A 23,558-nucleotide genomic window follows, 5' to 3' on the forward strand; every position below is an offset into this window, starting at 1 on the left:
GCACTGAGCGGGAGAGTGTTAGGAGATAGAAGGGACGAGGGAGACCCACACTCACACGCACACACTGAACCAGGGCAGTTACACTCTCCGTTTGGCTTGGTGTATGTGTGTGCGCTAAAAGATGGGATTGTTCTTGAATTGCGATCTTCTAAATCGTTTAATTGCTTCTGTTTAGACCTTGTTGGCGCAACTCCGGATTGTGGGCAGTGAATCACGTGCTGCCTGGCGGTTAGCACAGGAACAAAGCCTGAAACGAGCAGCAGAGCTCCAGGGATTACTCTGCCGAGTCACTCTGACAGCGTCTGCACGCTGTCAAGAACAGGCAGCAAGGGAGCCAGAGAGAGGTCAACTCAGAAAATAAAACACTTGAGAATAGTGTAGAGTCCTGGCCTCATGGACCATGGAGTAATGAAGGACCTGGACAGGCTGCATTGACATGTTCTCCTGTCCCACCCCTCTCTCCCAGCTCGGGGCAGAATTAAACCATACATTCTATACGTGAGAATTTAGATGCGGATGTGCAGGCGAGTTAAAGCAGTAGAATGATTAATTCAAAAACTCAGGTATAAGTATAAAACATAAACTATAGATTTACATAGACACCCCTGCATACTGTGCAAATAATGCAGATGGACAGACCTGGGATTGCAGAGAGGAATTCAGTTTGATCATCATTCAGTAATGCAGTTGCGATTCCTGTGGCTCAGCTTTGAAAGTGATCTGGAATCCAGATTAATTAACATGGAGTTACAATACAGCCTGACTTGGACAGTCATTAAAAAAGCAGGGGAAAATACAACGGAATTGTTTGCCAGTTTTAATTTTATTTAATCCTGTAACCCATTCTTAATGGTTTCTTTGGGCTTACAGTACAAGGCAGGAAACTGCAATTCAAAGTGCATTACTTTTACATTACATAAACAAACAAAAAGGAAACTATAAAGTGCAGTCCCCTCGAATCTCTGAGCAAGAGCAGGCACAATTTACAGCAAAAGACAAACGTTTCTTAAATGCAAAAGCAGAGCGAAGCAAAAGTACAAACAGGAGGAGGGAAGGAGGCCAACTTCGAGACTTCATCATGAGAAGAGAAAACCAAAGAGATTGTTTCAATGATCTAAACAAGGAGTGATGAAAGAAACTTTTAAAAAAGTAAAGCACACTTAATCATCGAGAGAACAGAATCCCCCCTCCAGCCCCAAACTGCATAGCAACTCAAATAGTGGCTCAACTTGAATGGGAGTTTGCTTGCCTCCACACCCTCTGCTTCAGCACAGCAAACAGGCCTTTGATTCTTTTTCTATAAACCCCTTTCCTAATCTCCGATCCTCTCTGATCGTGCGTCTCTGCACCCCAGGCTATGAACGCCCCGGTCGAAGGAGGGGGGAGGGGGAAGAGATGAACTCTGTCCTCTCTGCACTCAGGAGCGATGATGACAATCTGGGGCCTGAGCTCAAAGCTCAAACTAACAGCCCCTGGACTTGAGCATCTGATGCTAACTGAAGGGGTGGTGTGTGTGTGTGTGGGGGGGGGGGCTCATTTATAAAAGTTGGGGTGCTGGTCTTGAATCGCCTGCAGGGGTCAGCATTGCCAATAACAGAAGCACATCACCCAAACACAATAGCCATGCCAACTAGGAGGCTGTGTGGTCCAGTGGTTAAAGAAAAGGGCTTGTAACCAGGAGGTCCCCGGTTCAAATCCCACCTCAGCCACTGACTCATTGTGTGACCCTGAGCAAGTCACTTAACCTCCTTGTGCTCCGTCTTTCGGGTGAGACGTAATTGTAAGTGACTCTGCAGCTGATGCATAGTTCACACACCCTAGTTTCTGTAAGTCGCCTTGGATAAAGGCGTCTGCTAAATAAACAAATAATAATAATAACTGACAGGGTGTTCGTTGTGTGTGTCCTTTTTGCAATCTATTACTAATACAGGAAACAAAAACGCTCCTCTATTCACTCAAGCAGAACTACAATTTTGTATTCATATGAAAAAATAAAAATATATACATATCAAAAAATCTTCTGCTCCTTTTATACCTCCTCCCCGTTTTAATGCACACAGAAATGTACGATCTACAACTAAAATTTCTCTACAAAAGAAGCTCTTCAAAGTGAATGGGTTGGAAAAAAAAAAAAAAAAATTCCTGGGGAGAGGGTAGTTTTGCAAGGACTTTCCCAGCAGACAAAAAACCAACATCCTTGAGAAAAAGCACTGTATTTTCTTATTAAATCTTACAGAAAAGAAAGAACAAAGTTTTGCAGGGAAGAGAAAGAAAAAAGAAGATCCATCTTCAGCATGGAGACTTTGCTCCCAAAAATCTTTAAAAAAAAAAAAAAAACGGCAGGCACAGAGAAGCGTCATAGAAAGAAAAAAAAAGAAAAAAGTGCATCAACAACCAGCATCCAATATAAAATAACCGCACACAGCCCTTTCCCAGGCCTGTTCCAGTGCCCAACAGCTTTTTAAAGCACTAAACTGTCAAAACACCTGCACAGGCTTTACCTTGAAAAAAGAAAATGGCACACGCTTGTTGGCAATATCTCACATGGTCAGTCTGGAACACTTTTGGGTGCAGGTTGAAGGGTGCTTCTAGCAAACACTAATCCATGTGCCTCAACACTGCCCTGCCCTGGGGGAAGCTCTTCCAAAGGGGGAGAGAGGGGGTTCTCCAGTCCCTGCCACAGTGCTTGCTTCACTCTTACACCCCAAAACAGTCTGAACACAGCAAGGGCTGGGGAAGGCAACACATCCTATTCCCATCGCTCCCCCGGCCATCCCCTTTACATTCGTTCATTTAAAAACCTTTAATAAGCAGCTCTTTTTTCAGTGGCGTTTACCAAAACAGAACACTGCAGGAGAGGGCAGATACGAGGCGGTTCTTCAGAGCAGGGTAGCGGTGACAGTGTCGTGAGGGGTGCACTTTGGCAGAAGATCCAGGGCACCTCCTAGGGTCCTGGTCAGGACAGGCAGGTCTTTTAAAATCCCTGCAGAGCACTGTTTATTTAATACATACAGTCGGTTGAGGCTAGCCTGAAAATACGGGCTGTGCTATAAGAAAATAAGCATGTTCATCGTCATCATCAGCACTTCTTTTTTCTACATGACTAATCGTGTGCATTCTGGAAAGGGCGGCGTGTAGCTGTGGCGGTGGGGACCAGTCAGTAGCTGTAGAGGGACAGTGGGGTGTCCTCCATCATGTCATCCTGCAAGGCAAACACAGGGATTAGGAGCAGCCGTACTGCACTCTGTTCTGTGCTGCTATTCCGACTGTTCTACCACTTCTGTAAATACAGAAGTTTTACTGAACATTTAGTTAAAAACAGAACCGTTTTCTATTATTAATCTTTGATAGAAACACACACACATTATATATATATATATATATATATATATATATATATATATATATATATAAAACATGACTACACCTATTGGCTGGAGAGGAATTTCTAAGGAGTTCTATTTTGCGTCAGTGTTCTGATGCATAGCACTAGCAACGCGGTTTAACCCCCTGACTATCCTGTGAATTTATTTTACTTGCTCTCTCTCTCACCACACCATGCCATATATGTCCCCGGGTGATGATTTTGCTCTATAAAAATCACAATGGAATGTGGTTTGGCTTTCTGCCCTGCCTAGGAAACTGTGGCACATTCCTCCAGAATTTATCAGGGCTGCAGGCACAACGGAGAGCTTTCCATGCAGCAGCAGTTCTGTCTGTTACTGAATCTCCAGCTAACCCTTGGAGTGCTGCTGCTTTGAGATTTTGAATGGCTGGTTGCTTGGAATTGCATAGGAGAGACAGTGGATGCAGACTGCTTGAAGACAAAGCTTCCCCAGGGACTCCACTTCACAGCAGCTGTGCGAGATCCCAATAGCTGTGTCTCCAACATGATCAGATTCCAAACAACCACAAGCTTAAAAAAGACACTTCCTCTTTAAAATGCATTACAGTCCATATCAATCTATAATAACTTTTTGAAAGTTTTGGCAAGGCAACTTTTTGAACTTCACACAAACTGTTTGAAAAATTACAAAAAAATCTGTTTCTCCCACAGCTTGGGCTCTCACCATGGGCAGGTCTTGGAGGCGCCGGAACTCTGGGCGGACGCAGCGCTGCTGGAACCTGAGGTACAGGAGGGTGGAGACCAGGCCGAGCGCGATGATGAAGAGGGAGATGAGACCAGCCACTAGGGGCTCCATGGATGTGCTGGCAGGGCTCTGAGCAGACACTACTGGTGGGGGTGGGGGTGGGGAGAGAGAGAGAGAGAGAGAGAGAGAGAGAGAGAGAGAGAGAGAGAGAGAGAGAGAGAGAGAGAGAGATTCTTATAAACTGTCAATTGTTTTCTTGCTGAAATATTTAAAATTAATCAAAACAAATTTGCTAGGTTAAAACTGCAGCTCACCGATCGTCAGACATTAAGGAACACGCACCATTTATACTGCCAAAGCACGCCCCATATTTAACTGGTTTTCCTATTACAGTGTCTAAAATACAGTACAATTCATTTTATTGTCGTTTTGCAAAACGGCTTAAGAATTCTTAATTCTGAATGAAAGAAACTCAAACTAGAAAATATCCGGTTTTGTGAAAAAGTGTCTCACCGCTCTGGTCGTCTCCAATATCGAAGACCGGGGGCGAGACCTGGTTCAGTTTGGCGGGGGGTGCGGGGGTGCTGGTGGAGGCTCCAGGGGTGTGGGGGCGGCTGGTCTCTCGTGCTGGGGGGGCTGTGGGTGGCAGGGTGGGGATGGTGGGGGCTGCTGAACTGGGGGAAGCTGGGATCTCCGCTGGGCTCTCTGAAGTCTTTGGGGACTTGGCTCCCAGCGTCACGTTAGCGGGGGTTGCTGACTGAGGGGGATATTCCAGGCTGCCTGTGGAAGCTGTAAACAAACATTTATGAAATCAGTCTGCTTGTATTACATGCTGTCCATAGACTAAACCAGAACAGACCATGAAGTTAAACTTTTTTAAACCCAACTTCAAAACCATTCAATCTAAATTACTAAGGTGAAATGTACTTTAGCACTGGTATACAATTAGAAATTAAAGGTTTACCTTATAAACATAACTCTTTCAACCCTTGAGACATGTATACAGATCTAGGAATGAGAACTCCTCTCACCACAACAGACCAGCAAACTAATCTAAAGTGAAGTTACTCAGCACTGAAAGAGTTAAGAGTGCCAACACTGTTTAACACACCATACTATTCATTTAACTGCATGCAGAAACCTTGACAGACAGGCAAAGACAGAACAGCGTCTGTTGGGCTGGAAAGGGTTTAAATGAGAAGCACATGACTTCCTGTTGCTATTTCAGTCAGTGGAACTGCCTGGCCAGCGAGACAAATGAGAGTCGGATTCCAGAGGGGGCTGCTGCTGCTGCTCTTTGTGTCGGCACACTGAAATACCTAAATCTGCAACCAAATCCCTGGCCTGTGACAGAGACAGCTCCGTCTCCCCACGGTGCCCTTGGGGAGGGGAGAGGGGGCTGTGACTGCAGCATCTGATCTTGGCTGGCTTTGGGAGGGACTGGTTACCAGTGCTTCACACAGCTCATTCCAACAGTACACTGCACCTCATCCAGTCTGCAGTGTGCAGAATTCAAGAGCTTAAGAACTCAGGCATGAAACAGAGTGGCAGGCACAGCTTGCACCGTAGTGTGGGTCTGAGAGCTGGACCTAGGAAGGTGAAGTGGACCATCTTATGCTTCAGCACCACCACCCCCCCTCTCCCACCCCCACCCCCACCCCCACCCCCTACCCCCTACCCCCACAACACCGTTGTATCCCTTGCCTCCTACCCCTATTCATCCCTGCCCTGTAACGACACTGAATAGTTGTATTACCTTCCGATTCCTGGGAGGGTGTTAATGTTGTGGCCGGCTCTTGTGTTGATTCTGCTGCACTCTCCAAGCTCGTGTTCCCCTCTGTCCCGTTAGCCATGGGGCTGAGCTCAGGCAGCGCAGGGAGGGTCTCGTTGGTTCTGAGCTCAGGCAGCGCAGGGAGGGTCTCGTTGGTTCTGAGCTCAGGCAGCGCAGGGAGGGTCTCGTTGGTTCTGAGCTCAGGCAGCGCAGGGAGGGTCTCGTTGGTTCTGAGCTCAGGTAGCGCGGGGAAGGTCTCGTTGGTTCTGAGCTCAGGCAGCGTGGGGAGGGTCTCGTTGGCTCTGGGGGGTGTAGTGCTGCTGTTCAGTGATGTCCCGGTGCTGGCCTGTCTCTCGATATCGCTGGCTGGGCTGGCCAGTGTGTCTGTGCTCTGTACGGTGGTTGATGGACTCTCTGCCGGGAGGGTCATGTGTGATGCAGCTGGAGGCAGCGGGGGGCTTGTAGAGATCAGTCCCTCCGCAATCGTGCTCTCCACCGACGGGCTGGTCGTCAGGGCTGGAGTGACATCTGGAGAGATTGAGGCTTCAGGTGAATAAAAAAAAAAAAAGAAAAAAAAAAAAAAAAACACAAGGGAAGCCCGCTTAAGTTACTCAGACATTTTGCATACTGTACAGATTCAGATTTCAATTTAGTGCAAACTTGTAGATATCTATTAAAATACTATCTTTTTAGTTTATCAATTAGTTGCTTTCTTCTTCATTAGTATTTCTAGTGATTGACGAGTATCCCGTTGGATCCTGATTGTCCCTGGATATAGAGTGGTTTGCTGTTTTTATGATATGAGATTATATACAGTGGTTTGCAAAAGTATTAACCCCCTACCAATAATGTCACATTTTGTTGACAAATAATGTATGCACAGTTTTTCAAACAAACCTTTTTTTATTCAAAGCTGTAGTGGTTAAACTAAACACTGTTATAATGAGGAGGAGGTTAAATGTCAGCAAAACTTGCAAAGAAAATGTACAAAATGAAATTTACTGGTTGCATAAGTATTTAGCCCCTTAAGTCAGTACTTGGTAGAAGCACCTTTTGCAGCAATTACTGTCTTTTTGGATAGGTCTCTACTAGCTTTGCACAGTAGGATGGTGACATTTTTGCCCATTCTTCACGGGGAAAATTGCTCCAGTTCTGTCAAGTCAGGACTTTGACTGGGCCACTCAAGAACATTAATTCTCTTCTTGTTCAATCACTCCAGTGTGGCTTTGGCTTTGTGCTTCACGTCATTGTCCTGATGAAATGTGAATTTCCTCCCCAGTTTCAGAGTCTTGGCTGACTCAAACAGGTTTTCCTCAAGGATTCACCTGTACTTTGCACCATCCATTCTCCCCTCTATCCTGACATGCTTCCAAGTCCCTGCTGACGAGAAGCATCCCCATAACAGGATGCTGCCACCACCATGCTTGACAGTTGGGATGGTGTTGACTGGGTGATGTGCAGTCTTGGGCTTGCGCCAAACGTAACGCTTGGAATTTAGAACGAAAAGTTCAATTTTTGTCTCGTCTGACCACAAAACCTTTTTCCACATGTCTGCAGTATCATCTACATGCTTTTTTGCAAACACCCGTCCATACAGGCCAGCTTTGTGTAGAGACCGGCTTATTGTTGATGTGTGAGCACTGGCTCCCATCTCAGACACAGATCACTCAAGGTCATTGTTGGCTTCAGAGTGACATCCCGAACCAGTTTCATGCTTGCCCGGCTGCTCAGTTTGGGAGGGCGACTTGATCTGGGTAGTGTCTGGGTGGTATGATGCATCTTCCACTTCTTAATGATGGACTTCACTGTGCTGAGAGGGATAATCAGCACCTTTAAAATTTTTCTTGTACCCTTCTCCTGGTCTGTGCCTCTCTGCCACTTTATCCCTGACTTGTTTCAAAAGCTCCTTGGTCTTCATGGTTGCTTTGTTGGATCACTATGTGAGTTGCAGCTTGAAAGTCTTTATATACCTGAGGGAAATTATCTACAATTTAAACCACTTTGAGTACACACAGGCTGAAACCATTTCACTAATTTTGTGACCTTTCAAACGAATCATTTGCACCTTAGCTGATTTAGGGCTGCAGTAGCAAAGGGTTTGAATACTTATGCAACTGAGATTAATCTGTTTTTCTCTGTAAATCTTACTTATTTATATTCCATATGCATTTCTTAACTTTATCAATGTGGAGTAGTTTGTGTAGATTCTACATGCAAAGTCTAATTTGAAAGTGTCGTGGAGTATGCTCAAGTGCCAACAAAATGTGAAAACTTTGCAGGGGGTGAATACTTCTGCAAACCACTGTATATATCATATAATATAATCAAGTGTTTGCGTCCTCGTAATGTTTCAAAACCACCAGGAAAGACATGACTGCTTTGTATCACTGTGGCCAAGCAGCGACAGAATCTCGGGTTGTGGATAAACAAAGCCTCTCTCACTAATAGAGACAGAGTGTGCTGGTTAAGAAAATAAGACAATCCAAACACTGTTGGTATCCTGGAAGTGGACCATTATCCCTACAAAAAAGAAAGCAACACAATTAAGTGCAATGATCCTGCTCCTCTCTGCTGTGTCACTCTCCAGCCAACCACATGCCGGAAGGGTTGCCAAGCAACCGGCTGCTACTCCAGGCCTCAACCTGGATGCGATGTACCAGAGCTGCTGAAAGACATGACCTTTAGCAACACGGCTGCTATTTAGAGTTCTGAAGTCTCCGGCTGTTTATATAAGTCACGAAAACAAGAAACCCTCCCTCCCCGAACCAGGGCAGTAAACTCTCTTGTATGAAACCCACCCTCCCTCCCCGAACCAGGGCAGTAAACTCGCTTGTAAGAAACCCTCCCTCCCAGAATCAGGGCAGTAAACTCACTTGTAAGAAACCCTCCCTCCCCGAATCAGGGCAGTAAACTCACTTGTAAGAAACCCTCCCTCCCAGAATCAGGGCAGTAGACTCGCTTGTAAGAAACCCTCCCTCCCCGAATCAGGGCAGTAAACTCGCTTGTAAGAAACACAAAAACCGTCTTGAGAGGATATCCTTCAAAAACATTTCAAACCAAACATGACGAATATTATTTTTGCATAGAATCGTTGCAAAGTAACGTTCATCAAGATTTCCATTCAGTTAGCACCCACGCACAGTTTGCTAGTCACTTATTTTCTTTTTTTGTTTAAATGCAGTATAGGCTAATTAAATATAAAATTAGACAGAAATCTAAGGTAGGCAACTAGTACTGAAAACCAGCTCCTGAGAAGTAAGCAGTGTGAATGATTTAAAACCATAAAGTGATTATATATATATATATATATATATATATATATATATATATATATATATATATATATATATATAATTTAAATATATATTTGAGATATTTAAATATATAATTAACATGAGGTTCCCTTGCACCCAAGTAAAACGTGACCATGTCAGGGCTACCAAAACCTTTGTGCAGAGTCACAAGACACCGTTTGCAAGTTCCCTCAGTGCCCAGGCCCTGACGAGAGTGGGTGCAGCCAGGCTAACTGCAGAACAGGGTTTTCATGATCGTGCTGCTTTTGCCGACATGTCTTCAGACTTTCCTCCCTGAAGAGCTGTCAGTGTTCATTCACAGGCTTGTCTCTCTTCCCCATCAGTGATTTTCACACTGTATAAAACATACACAATAAATATCCCAGATCCTGAGACAGAACTCAAGTGAGGATGCAGCCCAATTAAGACTTTCCACAAGCATCAGCATCGAAACTGCCAATTATCCTGAACAGCACCTCCATGTCACAGCTCTGGCTGCGAACTGATCTCGCAATATAATGAAGTGTGAATGCTAAATATAAAATCATTTCTGACAGCGGCTCGCATCTGGAATTTGTGACGCAACTGAATCCGCACGCTAAGGGTTTACAAGGAAGAGGCTCAGGTTTATACCAAGAACCGTCAGAATACGAAACAACCAATAGATTCAAATGGCAAATACATTGCCAATTTTGACCTTTATCCTGAATGCAACTCCTTCGACAAGCCAGGCAAAATATTATAAATAGGACTACCAGGAACAGATCAGTATGGCTCTTGGAATAAAATCCTGAATTTCTGTTAACTGGCTTTTGAGGGACAGTGTGGCTCTGGAGTCTCCATTTCAATACAGTGCTCCCTCGTTATTTCCGATTCAATAATTCTGAAATTTGGTTAATTCACTGTAAGGCCATGTTAGCAGTAAATTATACAAGTTCTATATTTTACTGTATAAGGCCCTTCATGAATTCACCGTTTTAAATATTTGGCTGTTTTCTGATATGCGAGTCAGATAGCTTAATAAAGAGGGAGTGCTCTACTATAGAGAAAATAAGCAAAACTGAATGTCAGTCCTAGTCCTCAATAGCACTAAATCTGACAGTGTGTGCGTTACGTAAAAAAACAGCAAGAGGAGGATGTGTTGAAGGGGCAGACTGGCAGAGCGTCACAGTCAGAGAACACATCCCCTGCTGTGATACAATAAACAAGAACCTGCCCATCCGCCCCAAGTCATCTCTGCTGTGAACTGGCACGAAGCACCTAGCAGCCCGCTGAACCGTGCCCAAGTCAACGTGACTCATCCACTCCAAGACAAACTGGAGTGGGGAGCCGAGCTGCAGCAAGACAGCAATGATCTCCACACGGGGAGCTTTCCCTCGCCATTGGAAAACTTTAACAAACGGATAAGATAAAGGTGGGAATGTTAGTAATGACAGGTAGGTAGAAGGGTCCTTAAAAGCCTTGGGTATTACCACTTCAAAGCCCGTTGATATATCTGTGCAAGGGGAGGCAACCTTGGCGATTCCAGCCCATTGCACTGCAAGAAACATTCACATGATCTTTAGCAGGGTCACAGAAACAATAAAGGAACTGGCTGGAACAAAGCCCTGCAATGGAATGGACTGGAGCAGAGGAGCCTATCCCTGCACTCTGCAACTATTTGCTTACAACAGGATGCATGCTAGAAAGTTGTACCAAGTTGCTCTGTCTCAAGTAACCAGTGGTGTATAGGGGGTGTTTACACAGTCTGAAGTCACTACAAACTGTGCCAGTTCATAAACAATGTGGGAATAATTCTAGATATTCTAGAAAATGCTCTCAGTTGAACATATTTAAAAATGACCAAACAATCTGAAAATAAAACTCAGATGTATGAATGTGTCTGATGTGAGAGAGAGACCTGGCTTGAACCAAGACAACTCCAAAACCAGAAAGAAGGAGTTGGGCTCCCCCTTCAGAGACTGCACTTTCACTGTAACCGAGGGGAGCCGCAGAGTGCACTTCAACTGCTGTATAGCTGTACAATGTCGAACATGACCAGTACCACTCACAGTGCTGTCTGAACCCATTTCATTGATGCTCTTCTATGCAAACAGATCTCTGATGTGGCATCTATGGCCATGCCAAGCCCCAACTGCTAGCTGGCGTACCTTAAAACGGCCTCATACTGCTCTTCCATCTTATCACAAGCAGAGAGCGATCCTGCAGGTACTTGTGGAATGTGGCACCTCTATGTTGCGGAACTAGATTAGAGGTGAGGTGTGGAGGAGATCCTGCTCTGCATCCCAGATTATCGCTGCACTGACTGCCTGCTCCCTCTTCAACTGGGAAGCACGGCTGGGAGGAGGAGGAGATCCTTGCTAAAGAACAATAAACCACCTACACAGAACAGAACCACAAACAAGGACGCCGAACAAGACCAACGTCCTGTGGCGGGGGGGGGGGGGGGGGTGATCCAAGACTGATCAGTCTACCTATCAAACATGATTCAAGCCATGTGATCACAGGAAAGGAGGTGCAAGAATCTCAAGCCAGGATTAAGGAAAACAAAAATGGTTCTCTAAAAGGTTCTGGATGAGAAGATGATAAAAAGTTAACGTCTCCTCCACCTTATCTGCTTACCAGTATCTGCTGACTGAACATTTCAGCTCGTTATTCACATTATTTCATGTGCACAACAGCATCATATTGCTCTTTGATTGGCGCATTCGCCTCAATCGTTCAGTTAGCTTAGCTAGAAACACTTCTCCTTGAGCAGAATTTTTCTTGGCCTATTCTGCTGCACTTTTAAAGTGCTGCTGGCCTCAGTCTAATCCAGTTAAACTGCAGTCGTTTCTATGCAGTGTGTGTAATTATAGCTCTCCCAGGTAAGGCTTCTCAGGGTGTCCATGATTATTTGTTGCTGCCATCAAGCACGGCTGGGGCTGCTTCTGCGAACAGTCGATATCAAGTTACAAAGAAAGCAAGTCTTCAGCATTGACTCAGTAAGCACCCTGCTGCCAAAGAAGCACAGCCCCTAAGCCACCGCACCCCAGTGCTCTGGATCCTTGGGGCAGTGTGAAAGAGCACTAACCAGCCCTGGAATCACGCATCAGGAACAGAATTCTGCCAGCTTTCATAAACACTGGACTGCCAGCTCAAATCAGCCTTCAACACGATAACAATATTGGAATTGTGATGGCCAGATGGCTTAATCTGTGAAATGTTGCTGACAGTCTGGGGTTACTGCACAGCACACTGACACACACATACACACACATACACACCCACTCAGATCAGCAGACTATGATTTAATGCCAAACACTTTCCTCTGTGATACTGGACCACTGGCAGCCTGCTGGAGCTAAAGCAGCAGCTTCCCAGGGCATGTCATGTGGATTTTGCCAGCGGAACTCTGCACCATGTTTACTGATAGATTAGTACAGGTGCCGACATGCAGCTCCCACATCCAAACAGTGTTTCAAAATCCCAATGAATATTCAAAACATGCACACTATAATATCACTCTCTGCTTATGAATCACCACAGTGAAACGTCCCGGACACACTATAATGGGAGTCAATGTAGACATGCTCCTGATAATCACTTCAGTCATTATCTCTCCGGTCATTCACAGCCTTAAACCTGGTTTTACACCCCAGCTGATGTCACTGAAGATACAAACCCATAAGATTTCAAAGTTCACATGCAAGTAAGTTGCTGTAATGTGTGGAAAAGCAATGACATACAAGGTAGCACAATATAGCATAGAGAACACAGCAACGTGTCAGCTGCGTTATACATGCGTTAGACTATACTGTAATCAATGCAATATCAAGTATTACTGTACATTCAGATGTCCACAGCAGAGCTGGCATGCTGTGTTTTTTATTGCTTACTTTGGCAGGTTCTTAGTGAACTCCTGATAATGTCACTGCACTTATTGGCAGCATTTTAGTTCAGTCCCTTTGAAGTGATATTAAAAGGGTTTGACTTCCCTAAAATGTGTAATAAGCACCAAGCAATGAATATAGCCCTGCAGTGGAGAATATATCCCTCAATCAGGGGTAAGCTCTTCCGCACAGTAGAATGCCTGTTACTTATGATATTATTTCTTACAGTATGAAATATAAAATCACACCCATCCTTCATTCCAATGAAGCTGAACGAGGAGGCTCTACAGCAAAGTAGCTGCCACTGCTTCCTTTATTTCAATGCTCTTATATCCCCAGATTCTAATAATTGCATCATATTTTCTGTAATGATTGACCGTGCTGAAAAAGAGAAATGCCTCATGTGGGCTTTCTAGAAAAAGCTGTTAAATAATGCATTAGGTTCTTAAAAAAAAAAACCACATGTATTTCAAACGTTTTTACACTGTGAACATTACTGTCAAACATGAAATCACAAGGGTTTCCAAAGAGGCTGTGCAAAATAAAGCTTTAACTTCTCTAATTTTGCTGCTAGCGGACTGCTTTAGGCTGCACCTAAAGCTTCATCAAGCCCAGTTTATCTAGACCTCTCTCCCGGGGGGCTGCAGTCTCCTATGCACTTCTATTACATTTATTTTTAATGCTTAAGTTGCAACACGTTATTAAATGTTATGACGTGCAGAACTGAGACGTCATGGTAGATGGCAGTGCTGGAAGGGGGCTGGCTGCATGCGCTGAATGAGCCACTGGCCTCGTGCATCAAGCGGAAAATTCAGATGTCCTGGGGTAAGGTGTGAGCAGATGGCGAGATGGCAGTGCTGTTTCTTAGGAACTGGCTCAGCCGGAGGTCCACTTAAACAGCTCCTGATAATGCAGGCTGCTCATTCGCCAATGTGCTCCCCACTGATTTAATGCACACGGACACAGCAGCCATGCCTCCCTCATAAACGTTTACCACAGTAAACGTGCCTGTTGTACTGTGCGTTTACCATGGTTTGCCATGTTTAACATAAGCTTCCTTACCTCTCTGTGCTTTACAATGCTCAAGTACTTTGGTGCATTTTTGAAGAACAAGGGGAAATCTGAGAGCTATCCCGGTGTATACAGACTCTGTCAGTGAGGATGTGGCTCAGGTTAGTGGAAGTGTCAGATGGGAGTCAATATTGAGGTACATGTTACTCCCACTGATCCTGAGCATTGGCACCATTCACATTAACCAAGCCAAACCCAGGATGCAGTGCGTGCGATGTGCTTCATGTTGCAACAGCTGCGGTCACTGCCTCTGCAGTTTTACCCTGCTGCTCGGAAACAGTGGCATTTAATGTGGGCCTGGGCCATAACAACATTTCCTGTTATTAACTATTGTCGGCTAAAAATGAACATGATACCGATACTTAAGATCATCCTAAACATGTTTTCACACCTTCTAACTTCCAGCTATAAAACATGCCGAGTCCCTCCCTCCCTCTTGTTTAAGGGATGCAGTTTTTGTAATTCGATTTAAAAAAGCACGGGCACTGGAGGCATGGCAACACAGCCTTAATCAATACAGGTTTGCATGTACTGTACGTACAGAGCATTATCAGTAAACTATTCATTATGTACTGGGATTGAGTGGAACTCGCACAGGAAGTCCTGTGGGACACCACTGATAATATGATTCTTAAAGCTTTCAAAGAACACTTTGTTTTTGCAGAGTCTTTTTTTTAAAAGACAGTACTATTTTATGTTTGACATATGGGAATGGTAGAGAAATTTACATGCGGATCAAGGCAGTATTAATTTATTTTTGATCGGTTTTGTTTGGGTGGGGTTGATAAAAGTAAACTGGTCCCTCAAAACATACACTGTTCTAAAACAACACACGCGTCAAAAAATGCATGTTAAAGCTAATTTAAATACATTTAAAAACGTGTCTTCAGCCTCATGGTACGCTACAGCAATCATAGCCGCTGGAGAATGATCGATACGGAGGGAGTCTCTCATGCAGCTACACGGTAGCTTACACAGTACAGTAGCAAAGCGGCACACAGAAAGCCTTGCTTGCAAACCGATGACCGCTTACCCAAAATATATAACGTATGACCACAAAAGGAAATGTGCAGATGGAGCCAGCTTTTTTTTTCTACAACATAGCTAAGCCACCAAAATGATATTGCTAAATACAGCTGAAAGAACCGAACAACACAATTGCACCCTGCTAAAGTTATGTTGGGGGATATAACAGATTAGGTTTCAGAAAGTGGACCAAATAATAATTAATCGAATACTGTAATTCCACAGTGACGTAGCGTGACAGGGACTCGGGGTAACTTCAGGGTGAATCGATACAGCAAATCAGCATTTAAAGTTGGAGAAACAGTTTACATTTGAAATTGACATGGACCAAAACGGGTATAAACAAACCAACAAATGCAATACAAAGCAATACAGAATAACTATCGATATATTCAGACGAGAAACACAAAAGAACATAATAATATCCTTACCTTGAATTGCAGAAACATCAACATAGCAGAACACGACTGCTATTAAAAGCCAGATCAACGCGGATGGCGATATTCTTTCCATTATTTTCCTATGTATATATTGTATGTTGTATTTTATTTTATTTCTAGATGGAGCTGCAGACTGGTAGTCAGAGTCAGGAGCTATTATTAATATCCGTGGGATCAGGGTGCAGAAGCAGAGTGATCACTGTGTGGCATTTCATATGAATAGCGCCAAGGGAGAGTTTAGATCTTTCACTGCGAGCGAGTCAAAACTGCCACGTGGGTCTATGTGCACAAAGTATCAAGAGACGAAACCAAACTGATGTGCAGTTTCTAATGTACTTCTGACAAACGCCGCTGGTACTGTGGGCGATATAGCCTAGGACTGCTACACAGCTGTTCTCAAAGTAAAAACCTCCCACTAACGCTGTTGACACACCCGCATCCTCTTTTCAATCAGGGATTGCAATATTTTAATTGAACGAAACAGTTAACGAGCCCTCCCGGATAAACAGGCACACCCAGGGCAAAAGCTGATTGGTCGTCAGAATTCTAGGCCGTTTAAATGCCACGCCCATATCACCTATGTTCTCCGTCTGAAAGCAACGCTACGGGGGCGGGGTTTATAAAATCTCAGCGTGCGAGTGGGAGTGGGAGTGGGAGTGGGAGTGGGAGTGGGAGTGTTGGAAGAGAGCTGTGTGTTGTCGCTGTGAGTAGCCTGCAGAATTGCTGCTGTAACAATAAACGTGTTATTGTTTTGGAAGATTCCTGTTGCCGCTGTTTGTTCCTTCATCGCTAATTCATTACAATACGGTAGAAACATGTACATTAATACAAGTGAAAAAAAAAGAAAATGCATTGGCTCCATGAAAGAGCAAGAACGGATCTAAAAACAGGGAAATATGGAAACTAATGAATTCGTAGAGTCCTTCTTTATAAAAGCATAGCACTCTACAGTTTACTGTAAAATACTGTAGAGTGACTAAAACCAAATGAGTGAATTATCTATTCAAAATATTACTAACAATACAAACATCCTGCAGAAACACATCAATAGTGTGTAGCGGACAGCGCTACCAAATCGGGTGAGGTTACAAAAACAAAAGTTGTTTATTTACGTCAGAAGTCGTGTTCTGGTGCTAGACACATTGCATGAAAGAGGAATGACTCCGGCCACCGCCAAAACCATCTGCTCCTCAACTTCACCGACTTTCCGTGACGAGCAAGCTTCCAGACTGACAATATTCTACAGCGGCGCGGTCTGTACACTAGGTGTCACTGCTGCCGTTCTGCAGACTGTAGGAAGCGTGCCCTTGTTACATGCTTGTTGACATTGGCGACTCATGGCTTGAAAAACTGGTGGGGCACAGCCCTCCCCCCCCCCCCCCCCCCCCAAAAAAAAAAAAAAAAAAAACGTGCTCAAACCCGATGCCCGATTTTAACCATTTTTATGTAAACATTAAGCTAGCTTTCTAACATTACCACATTATCATCACAAACAGTTCTACGCCAGATTGTCACAAGAGAGCTGCAAACAACACTTAACAGGCAAGAGTCTCTTATCGACAGACAGCTACACCTGCACTAACCTCAGCGTTTGAAATGGAAGTATCGTCACACTCTTGTGCTGTTCGTAACATTCTGAACTACAGAAGAGTCAGGTTCGGTTTCTGTTGATGTCTCTGGCGTTGGAGGTTTAGCTTTTTTGTTGTAGAAAAACTCCAAACGTAGCTGTCTTTTTGCCATTTTAACAGGGCTCAAATTCACTCCGTTTTAGCACATATTTTCGCTGACTGAAAAAGTGTCAACACACGAGAACAAATATAACGGTGAAGGGTCTTAGACACTCTTTGTTATGTTATTATGTTTTGAAAGTTTGAAATAAACTGCGCATTTTTAAATAATAAACCCTGACAACAGTGGCGTAGCCAGGATTTTTTTTCGGGAGAGGGTGGCAATGGTAACTTTTTTAAGGTGAATAGTCACAGTGGTGAAATTGGCAACCTGATTTCTTATTAGTGCATTGACGTTTTATTTTCTAAAAATAAAGAACTTTTTTTTTTTTTTTAACAGAAGATCCAATAACCAAATACACTGTTGTGCAAAAAAAAAAAAAAGGTTCAGTTTAGAACACTTCCGATTAAAAACAAAAAAAGGAAATACAAAGCAAAGGACTTGAACTTTTAACATGCGCATCAGATTTCAATTTCACATTATGATAATAAATAAAAATAATTATATATAATTTCATTCGTACTTATGGTTGTTCGTTTCACATTTGGTGTTCAAAGCAAAGCAAACCATTTTATTTAATTTCACAAATCCTGACTAATGTAATTACTCTTTGACTGACGCAGGACTGCCGATGCTACCTAATCTTCTGGAGGTTCGGGGGAGGAGGGACTTGTGCACACAGTTGCATTAACTACATTGTATAACTACAGCGCCTTTATTAAAAACAAAAAAAAAATGTACAAACAGCTGATCCAACAAAAAACTTGGGTTGATTGACAGCAAATACAACCACTCATTTATCACACTGCACTGACATTCGCTAGTTGAGCTGACGGACACGCTGTAGCCTAAACAAATAATCAGAATGAAAACAAGTAGGTAACCGAACTCAGGAATTGAAACAGTTTTGCCGGTTTTCTCTCAGCAGCGTCCAGAACTGTTTTCATTCTAATTTATTTCTTTAGCTATTCAATTAATAATAGGTTGTGCATTTACCACTCCATCTCCAAGACCTGGATGGACTTGGTTACCGTCCCTTGATGAAGCTGGCTGCACAATCCGTGAAAAATGATAATCTTATTAGTAGGCTGGCTGCTGGAGAGGTCAGCTGGCAATAAGATATGTCATGAGGCGAGTGCATTCTATGTAAATACATAGGCTACTCATTACATAGTAGATGTCCTCTACCACATCTATGTGTGTAGTAGCTAGGCTACATAGCATATACAGTAATCATAGCCTATATGTTTCATGCATCTGTGTTTGGGGTTGAGCGAGTGCAGCTTGCTTATGTATTCTCATTGGTTGATAGCAACGCGGTAAATAAAAAGTTCGCTCCGTGAACGAAAAGAAAAATCAGCGCTGCCCGTGCTGCGTCCGCTCTGCGTCCTGTGTGTACACACAGGTAGACTATAATGGGAAGCGAAAAATATAACAATATTTCAATTTCTTACACATGTTTAAGTGTGAACGATCCTAACACAGTGGTTAAGCCACTGCCCGCAGAAATCTGGGGGGGCACGTGACCAGGCGTGCCCCCCCTATGCGTCGCCACTGCTTGTTGAAAGGAGTGGCACCAGAACAGCAAGATCTATGAAGACTACAGACAGTGTGTTATTAACTACGCTAGATGTTCTTATTGGAGATAGTATACACATTATTATTATTATTATTTATTTCTTAGCAGACGCCCTTATCCAGGGCGACTTACAATTGTACAAGATATCACATTATACATTATTTCACATACAATTACCCATTTATACAGTTGGGTTTTTACTGAAGCAATCTAGGTAAAGTACCTTGCTCAAGGGTACAACAGCAGTGTCCCCCACTGGGGATTGAACCCACAACCCTCCGGTCAAGAGTCCAGAGCCCTAACCACTACTCCACACTGCTGCCCGATACACAGAGCAGTACGCCAAATTAAATGAGTATATAACTTGTATATGGTCTTTGCAACCATTCTCAGTGGTTATTGGTTCTGTTTCTGCAATATCAATATCGGAGCGACAGAACCACTCAAAAGACTCCTTAAGACTCACCTCTTCAGACAGCACCTGTAGAACTCCTCTGTTCTTCGCCTGGGACACTTATCACCCTTCTTTAAATGCGCTTTATTTGCTCTTATCTGCCCCCTATTTTACTGCATTTAATCCTGTACGTCAGAGTACTGTAATCTGCCAAGTGTTTAATCTGTAGTATTTTGTATTTAATCATATCCTGATGTAACTATCACTGACACTGTTATCTGCTGAACTATATCCCCTAGGTTTCCAAAACGATTCCACATACATGGTGAAGCAATTTTTGGTTCAAGCTTTGCTTGAACCAAAGTCATTGTATTTATCTTGCTCTTAATTGTATTATTACTTGTACTGTAATACTTGAAATGTATTTGCTTACGATTGTAAGTCGCCCTGGATAAGGGCGACTTCTAATAAATAAATAAATAAATAAATAAATAAATAATAATAATAATAATAATAATAATAATAATAATAATAATAATAATAATAATAATAATAATAATAATAAAAGATCTCAAACACCATACAAATGAAGGAGGAATTGCATTTGAAGCTCATTATTTATTGGACATTTTTGTAACCCCCAATCCAGTGTTAGACAGGGTCAAACGAAAACCACTGGTCATGCTGAAACACCGAAATCAGAGTTTTCTATGTGTAATGATCATACACACCACTAGAGATTGTATTACTAAGCTTGAGACAAGTACTGCAATACAGCACCTGCAAGAAAAAGCTGTCATCCAATTCATAACCAGCAAGCGTCGCTGTCTCATTTCGAATACCTTGAAGCCGAACCCCTCCAGGAAACTACAACCCCCAGCATGCAACGCCATACTGTCTATAAATGTTCCTGCTTTAAATAACTATACAATTCAACAAAACAAATAATGTAGACTATATCCCGAGACTCAAATGCCTTTTTAACATTGTGTATACGTTTTTATACTATATACATTTTATCCTTGGCAACTTTTTGTTACACATTTTAGATTTTATTTAGTTTTTTTCTCCCTGAAATTCTTGGGCAGCTTGGCTTTTAGCAAGGACTCCCCATGTTGAGGCTGTCACTGTAGCTACCGCAGCTTCACCGGTGCAGCGCAGGAATAGCACGGGAGAGATTGGCTTTTTTCTTTTTGTTGTACAGTTTACTGTATATGTATGTAATCAACGGTCGTGTAAAAGCGTATTCATTTCCAAGCAACGTTTTCGGCTCTGTTATATTTTTTAAATCACGCTGGTAGAGAGATATTAAAATAATTCGCGTTACATGCACATTTGTAGAATAAACTGGCTTGCGCATCCAATTAGTTCGTATTTATTCTATAGCAAGCAGCTAACGAAAGGGGACAGAGATTGAAGATCGGCTTCTAAAGAAAGGAGGCGTCGATTAGGAGCTGTCAGAATTATTATTTTCATTGAAACAGAGTCGGGCTAAGCTGGACCGTTTCAATTGCATACGAGAGGGACACAAAAAATCCTGCTATAGTGCAGCAAATTATAAGCTGTCTCCTCCCGCCTGTCTGTGCAGTCCGTGTTACTGCGTGCTGAGCAGTACAGTTAGGTGAAGCTGCATTCTCTGCACTGAGTAATCGTCCTCATCGCACCCCGAAAAACAATGGATCAGGGGAGAGGAGGTCAGAGTCCGGACAGCCTCGACTTCACAGTGGAGAATGTGGAAAAGGTAAGAGAACGCAGTTTTTAATTTTAATTTTAATGTATTTGTAATGTCACTGTTTCACTTGCACGCCCCACACTGCAATTCTGAAGCCAGAGCTGGTGATACGTTTACAGAACCAGACCGAGATATCCAAGGGATTAGTTAATTTTATTTTTTATTTTGTGTGTGTGTGTGTCACATAGATAGATAGATAGATAGATAGATAGTAATATGGACGTTGAAATTGCTTCACCATGTATGTGGAATCGTTTTGGAAACCTAGGCGATATAGTAACATTCTAAAGGCGTTCTGTTGTACAGTCTGTGTGTGGAGTGAGTGTGAGAGAAACACACCGGAGTCCAGTAACAACAGCAAGAAGCAGTATTTTCTTATGTTCTTTAGTTTTTGTAGTTCATCTGATTGATAACCTGCTATGGAGACTCCCCAGGGTGTATCAGTCCACACAGATCTGTAGAGGACAAAGCTGAATATCCCATAATAACCTCTAGAGGTGAATCAGCACTCTGCTCTTCAGTGCTTTACTTGGTGTCTGTGCAGGATGCAGGATACAATTTGGAATTTGTGTTTTGCTATTTTTACCATTAATTACTTCCATTCCACAGCTAATGATGAATGATTAACAAATGATTTGAGTACCGCACTCTTGTGGGCTGGCTGACTCCCTTTCCCTACCTGTCAATAGTGCTGCCATGCCTGCAGGACTGGCAATAGCACGCATCCTCACCTGTCAATAGAGCGAATGCGGAACACGAGGGCTGTGAATACATTCTACAATTGGAGGCTGGAGTATTAATGTGTAGCCAGCAGAGGAATGCAGGAGGCCTGTTTGCTATGAGGTTGAAAACATTGTGCTGAAAAATGCACTGGTCATTATGCTGCAGCAGGATGACTACTTCCTAAAACAGCCCCTAGGCCTGATAATATGCACATCCAGTTACCATTTTACAAAACCTTTATTAAACTGGGACCTCACTGAAATGCAGCTTCTGTGTCTCCAATGAGATATATTCTAGTTCAATCTTTTGCACTTGGAAATTCTGCATTGTGACATTTCTTCAATTGAAGTGGATGATGTAATGATTACCAGTTGCAGGTTTCGTTCCCCAGTGTCTCATTATATATCAGCTGCTGTTGACCTTGGATTACCAGCAGTTTTCACAATGCTGATGTGCATCATTAGTATGGGGTGTATGCCATCCATCCATGCTGTATATTCACGCAGCTACAAAATGCAGTGCTTGAATACAGTACTGTAAGAAATCAGGTTGCAGGGTATCAGCATTATACAGACTCCTCTACAGCTAGCCTACAACTTTATCATTACCCAACCATTGGTTCTTGACTCCTTCATCAATATACCAGAGTTGTTGGAAACCAGCTTATGGGACATGCTAAAAAATCAATTAAAACAGAATGTTGCCTGAAAGCAGCATTTGGCCATATGGGGTTAAGGGTGCCATACACATGGATGGTAATACAACACCCACTGCATAGCAGCCTGGACACACAGGTTTGTAGAATGGCTCTAACTGCTATGCGTCAGCCATCCTAATACATTTACACATTTTTACTGTCCCCTATGTTTTGTAATATAAATATGATTACAATGAAGTCATGTGATAAATGTTTGCAAATCTCATGCTGTGCCCTGCACCTTGCTCTAGCTCATTTTACTGTCACTACAGCTAGAAATCATGTCTAATGTCGCATAGCAGTTTGATTGTGAGCATCAGTAGCGAGGCCACTGAACTGAAGATGCGTGGTGTGCCTTATTAAAATAGATCCAAAAGATGGAAGGGCTCAAACTGCTGTGCTGTACTTAGAGAGAATACGGCTGAGTGATGCTGTCACTGAAAAGGTCGTCAATCAACATCAACTAATCATCACCAGATTTGACATTTAAAAGAAATATTAAGCAATGTGAAAGGGGCTCTAGTGACTCGGGTTCGACTTATTCATGATGTGATGAGAAGTGCGATCAGCTCATTCAGAGCAGATTTACCAGGAGCCAGATTCCTATAATACTACTGCTACTGCTACTGCTACTACTACTACTTTCAATAATATAGCTGAACAAGTTCTGAAAGCCAGGACTAGTATGATTTTCTAACCCTAATGTAGCATTTATTTTTTGGGGGGTTTGGTTGTTAGAAGGGGACAGTAAAGCTATGCTTTGGGGCAGTAGCTTGCAGAAAGGGAGGGCAGGGTTAAGTCATCTCTGCAGGGGTTTGCTTGTCTAGGTGCTGCAGGTACTGTCTATGGCTTGCTGTCTGGTTGCCATGTTGTCGGGTGGTTGCTAGGGCAGAGTTCCCAAGGGCTGAGGGGCTCTGGAGATACAGTCTGCTGGTCCCTGAGGAATGGGGAGGGGCAATGATATTTAATTTTATTTAAAACAAGGCATGCACAGCTTTGTGAATTCAGTTTGGCTTTCATCATAGCAGTATTTGGTATATAAAAAACACATTCAACCCAGCAATGACTGCTTTTAGCTTCATTTGAGAAAACATGTACTGTGTGTTACTTCCCTGGAACTCAGTAGCTGACTAGCAGTTAA

General features: G+C 43.1%; 2 protein-coding genes across 5 annotated transcripts in view; one reads left to right on the top strand and one right to left on the bottom strand.

Annotated features, from left to right (window-relative positions):
* Positions 1-804: 804 nt before the first annotated feature.
* LOC117416945 (mucin-2-like) lies at positions 805-16,069 on the bottom strand. Of its 3 annotated transcripts, none has more exons than XM_034028454.3 (5): positions 15,556-16,069; positions 5,848-6,390; positions 4,605-4,880; positions 4,071-4,234; positions 805-3,202 (listed from the first exon to the last, which is right to left on the bottom strand). In XM_034028454.3, exons 1-5 carry the CDS (start codon positions 15,635-15,637, stop codon positions 3,158-3,160), a joined length of 1,110 nt encoding a protein of 369 aa, XP_033884345.3. In that variant the 5' UTR covers positions 15,638-16,069; the 3' UTR covers positions 805-3,157. The 3 variants fall into 3 exon arrangements, with proteins under 3 accessions (XP_033884345.3, XP_033884344.3, XP_033884343.3); XM_034028453.3 differs by having other exon boundaries at positions 4,071-4,231; positions 5,848-6,405; positions 15,556-16,067; XM_034028452.3 differs by having other exon boundaries at positions 5,848-6,405; positions 15,556-16,067.
* Positions 16,070-20,210: 4,141 nt separating this feature from the next.
* Positions 20,211-23,558, top strand: part of ipo13b (importin 13b) — a 44,901-nt gene continuing 41,553 nt past the window's right edge. The window contains exon 1 of one of the 2 annotated variants that reach the window (XR_009330768.1): positions 20,211-21,006. Coding sequence is in view for 1 of the 2 variants with exons in the window: in XM_059035114.1 (XP_058891097.1) it covers positions 20,941-21,006 (66 nt within the window). In the remaining variant the exon portion in view is untranslated. The remainder of the gene's footprint in view (positions 21,007-23,558) is intronic. The other variant, XM_059035114.1, reaches the window with a different exon arrangement.

Source organism: Acipenser ruthenus, chromosome 12 (assembly GCF_902713425.1).
Source record: "Acipenser ruthenus chromosome 12, fAciRut3.2 maternal haplotype, whole genome shotgun sequence".
NCBI classification, from domain to species: domain Eukaryota; kingdom Metazoa; phylum Chordata; class Actinopteri; order Acipenseriformes; family Acipenseridae; genus Acipenser; species Acipenser ruthenus.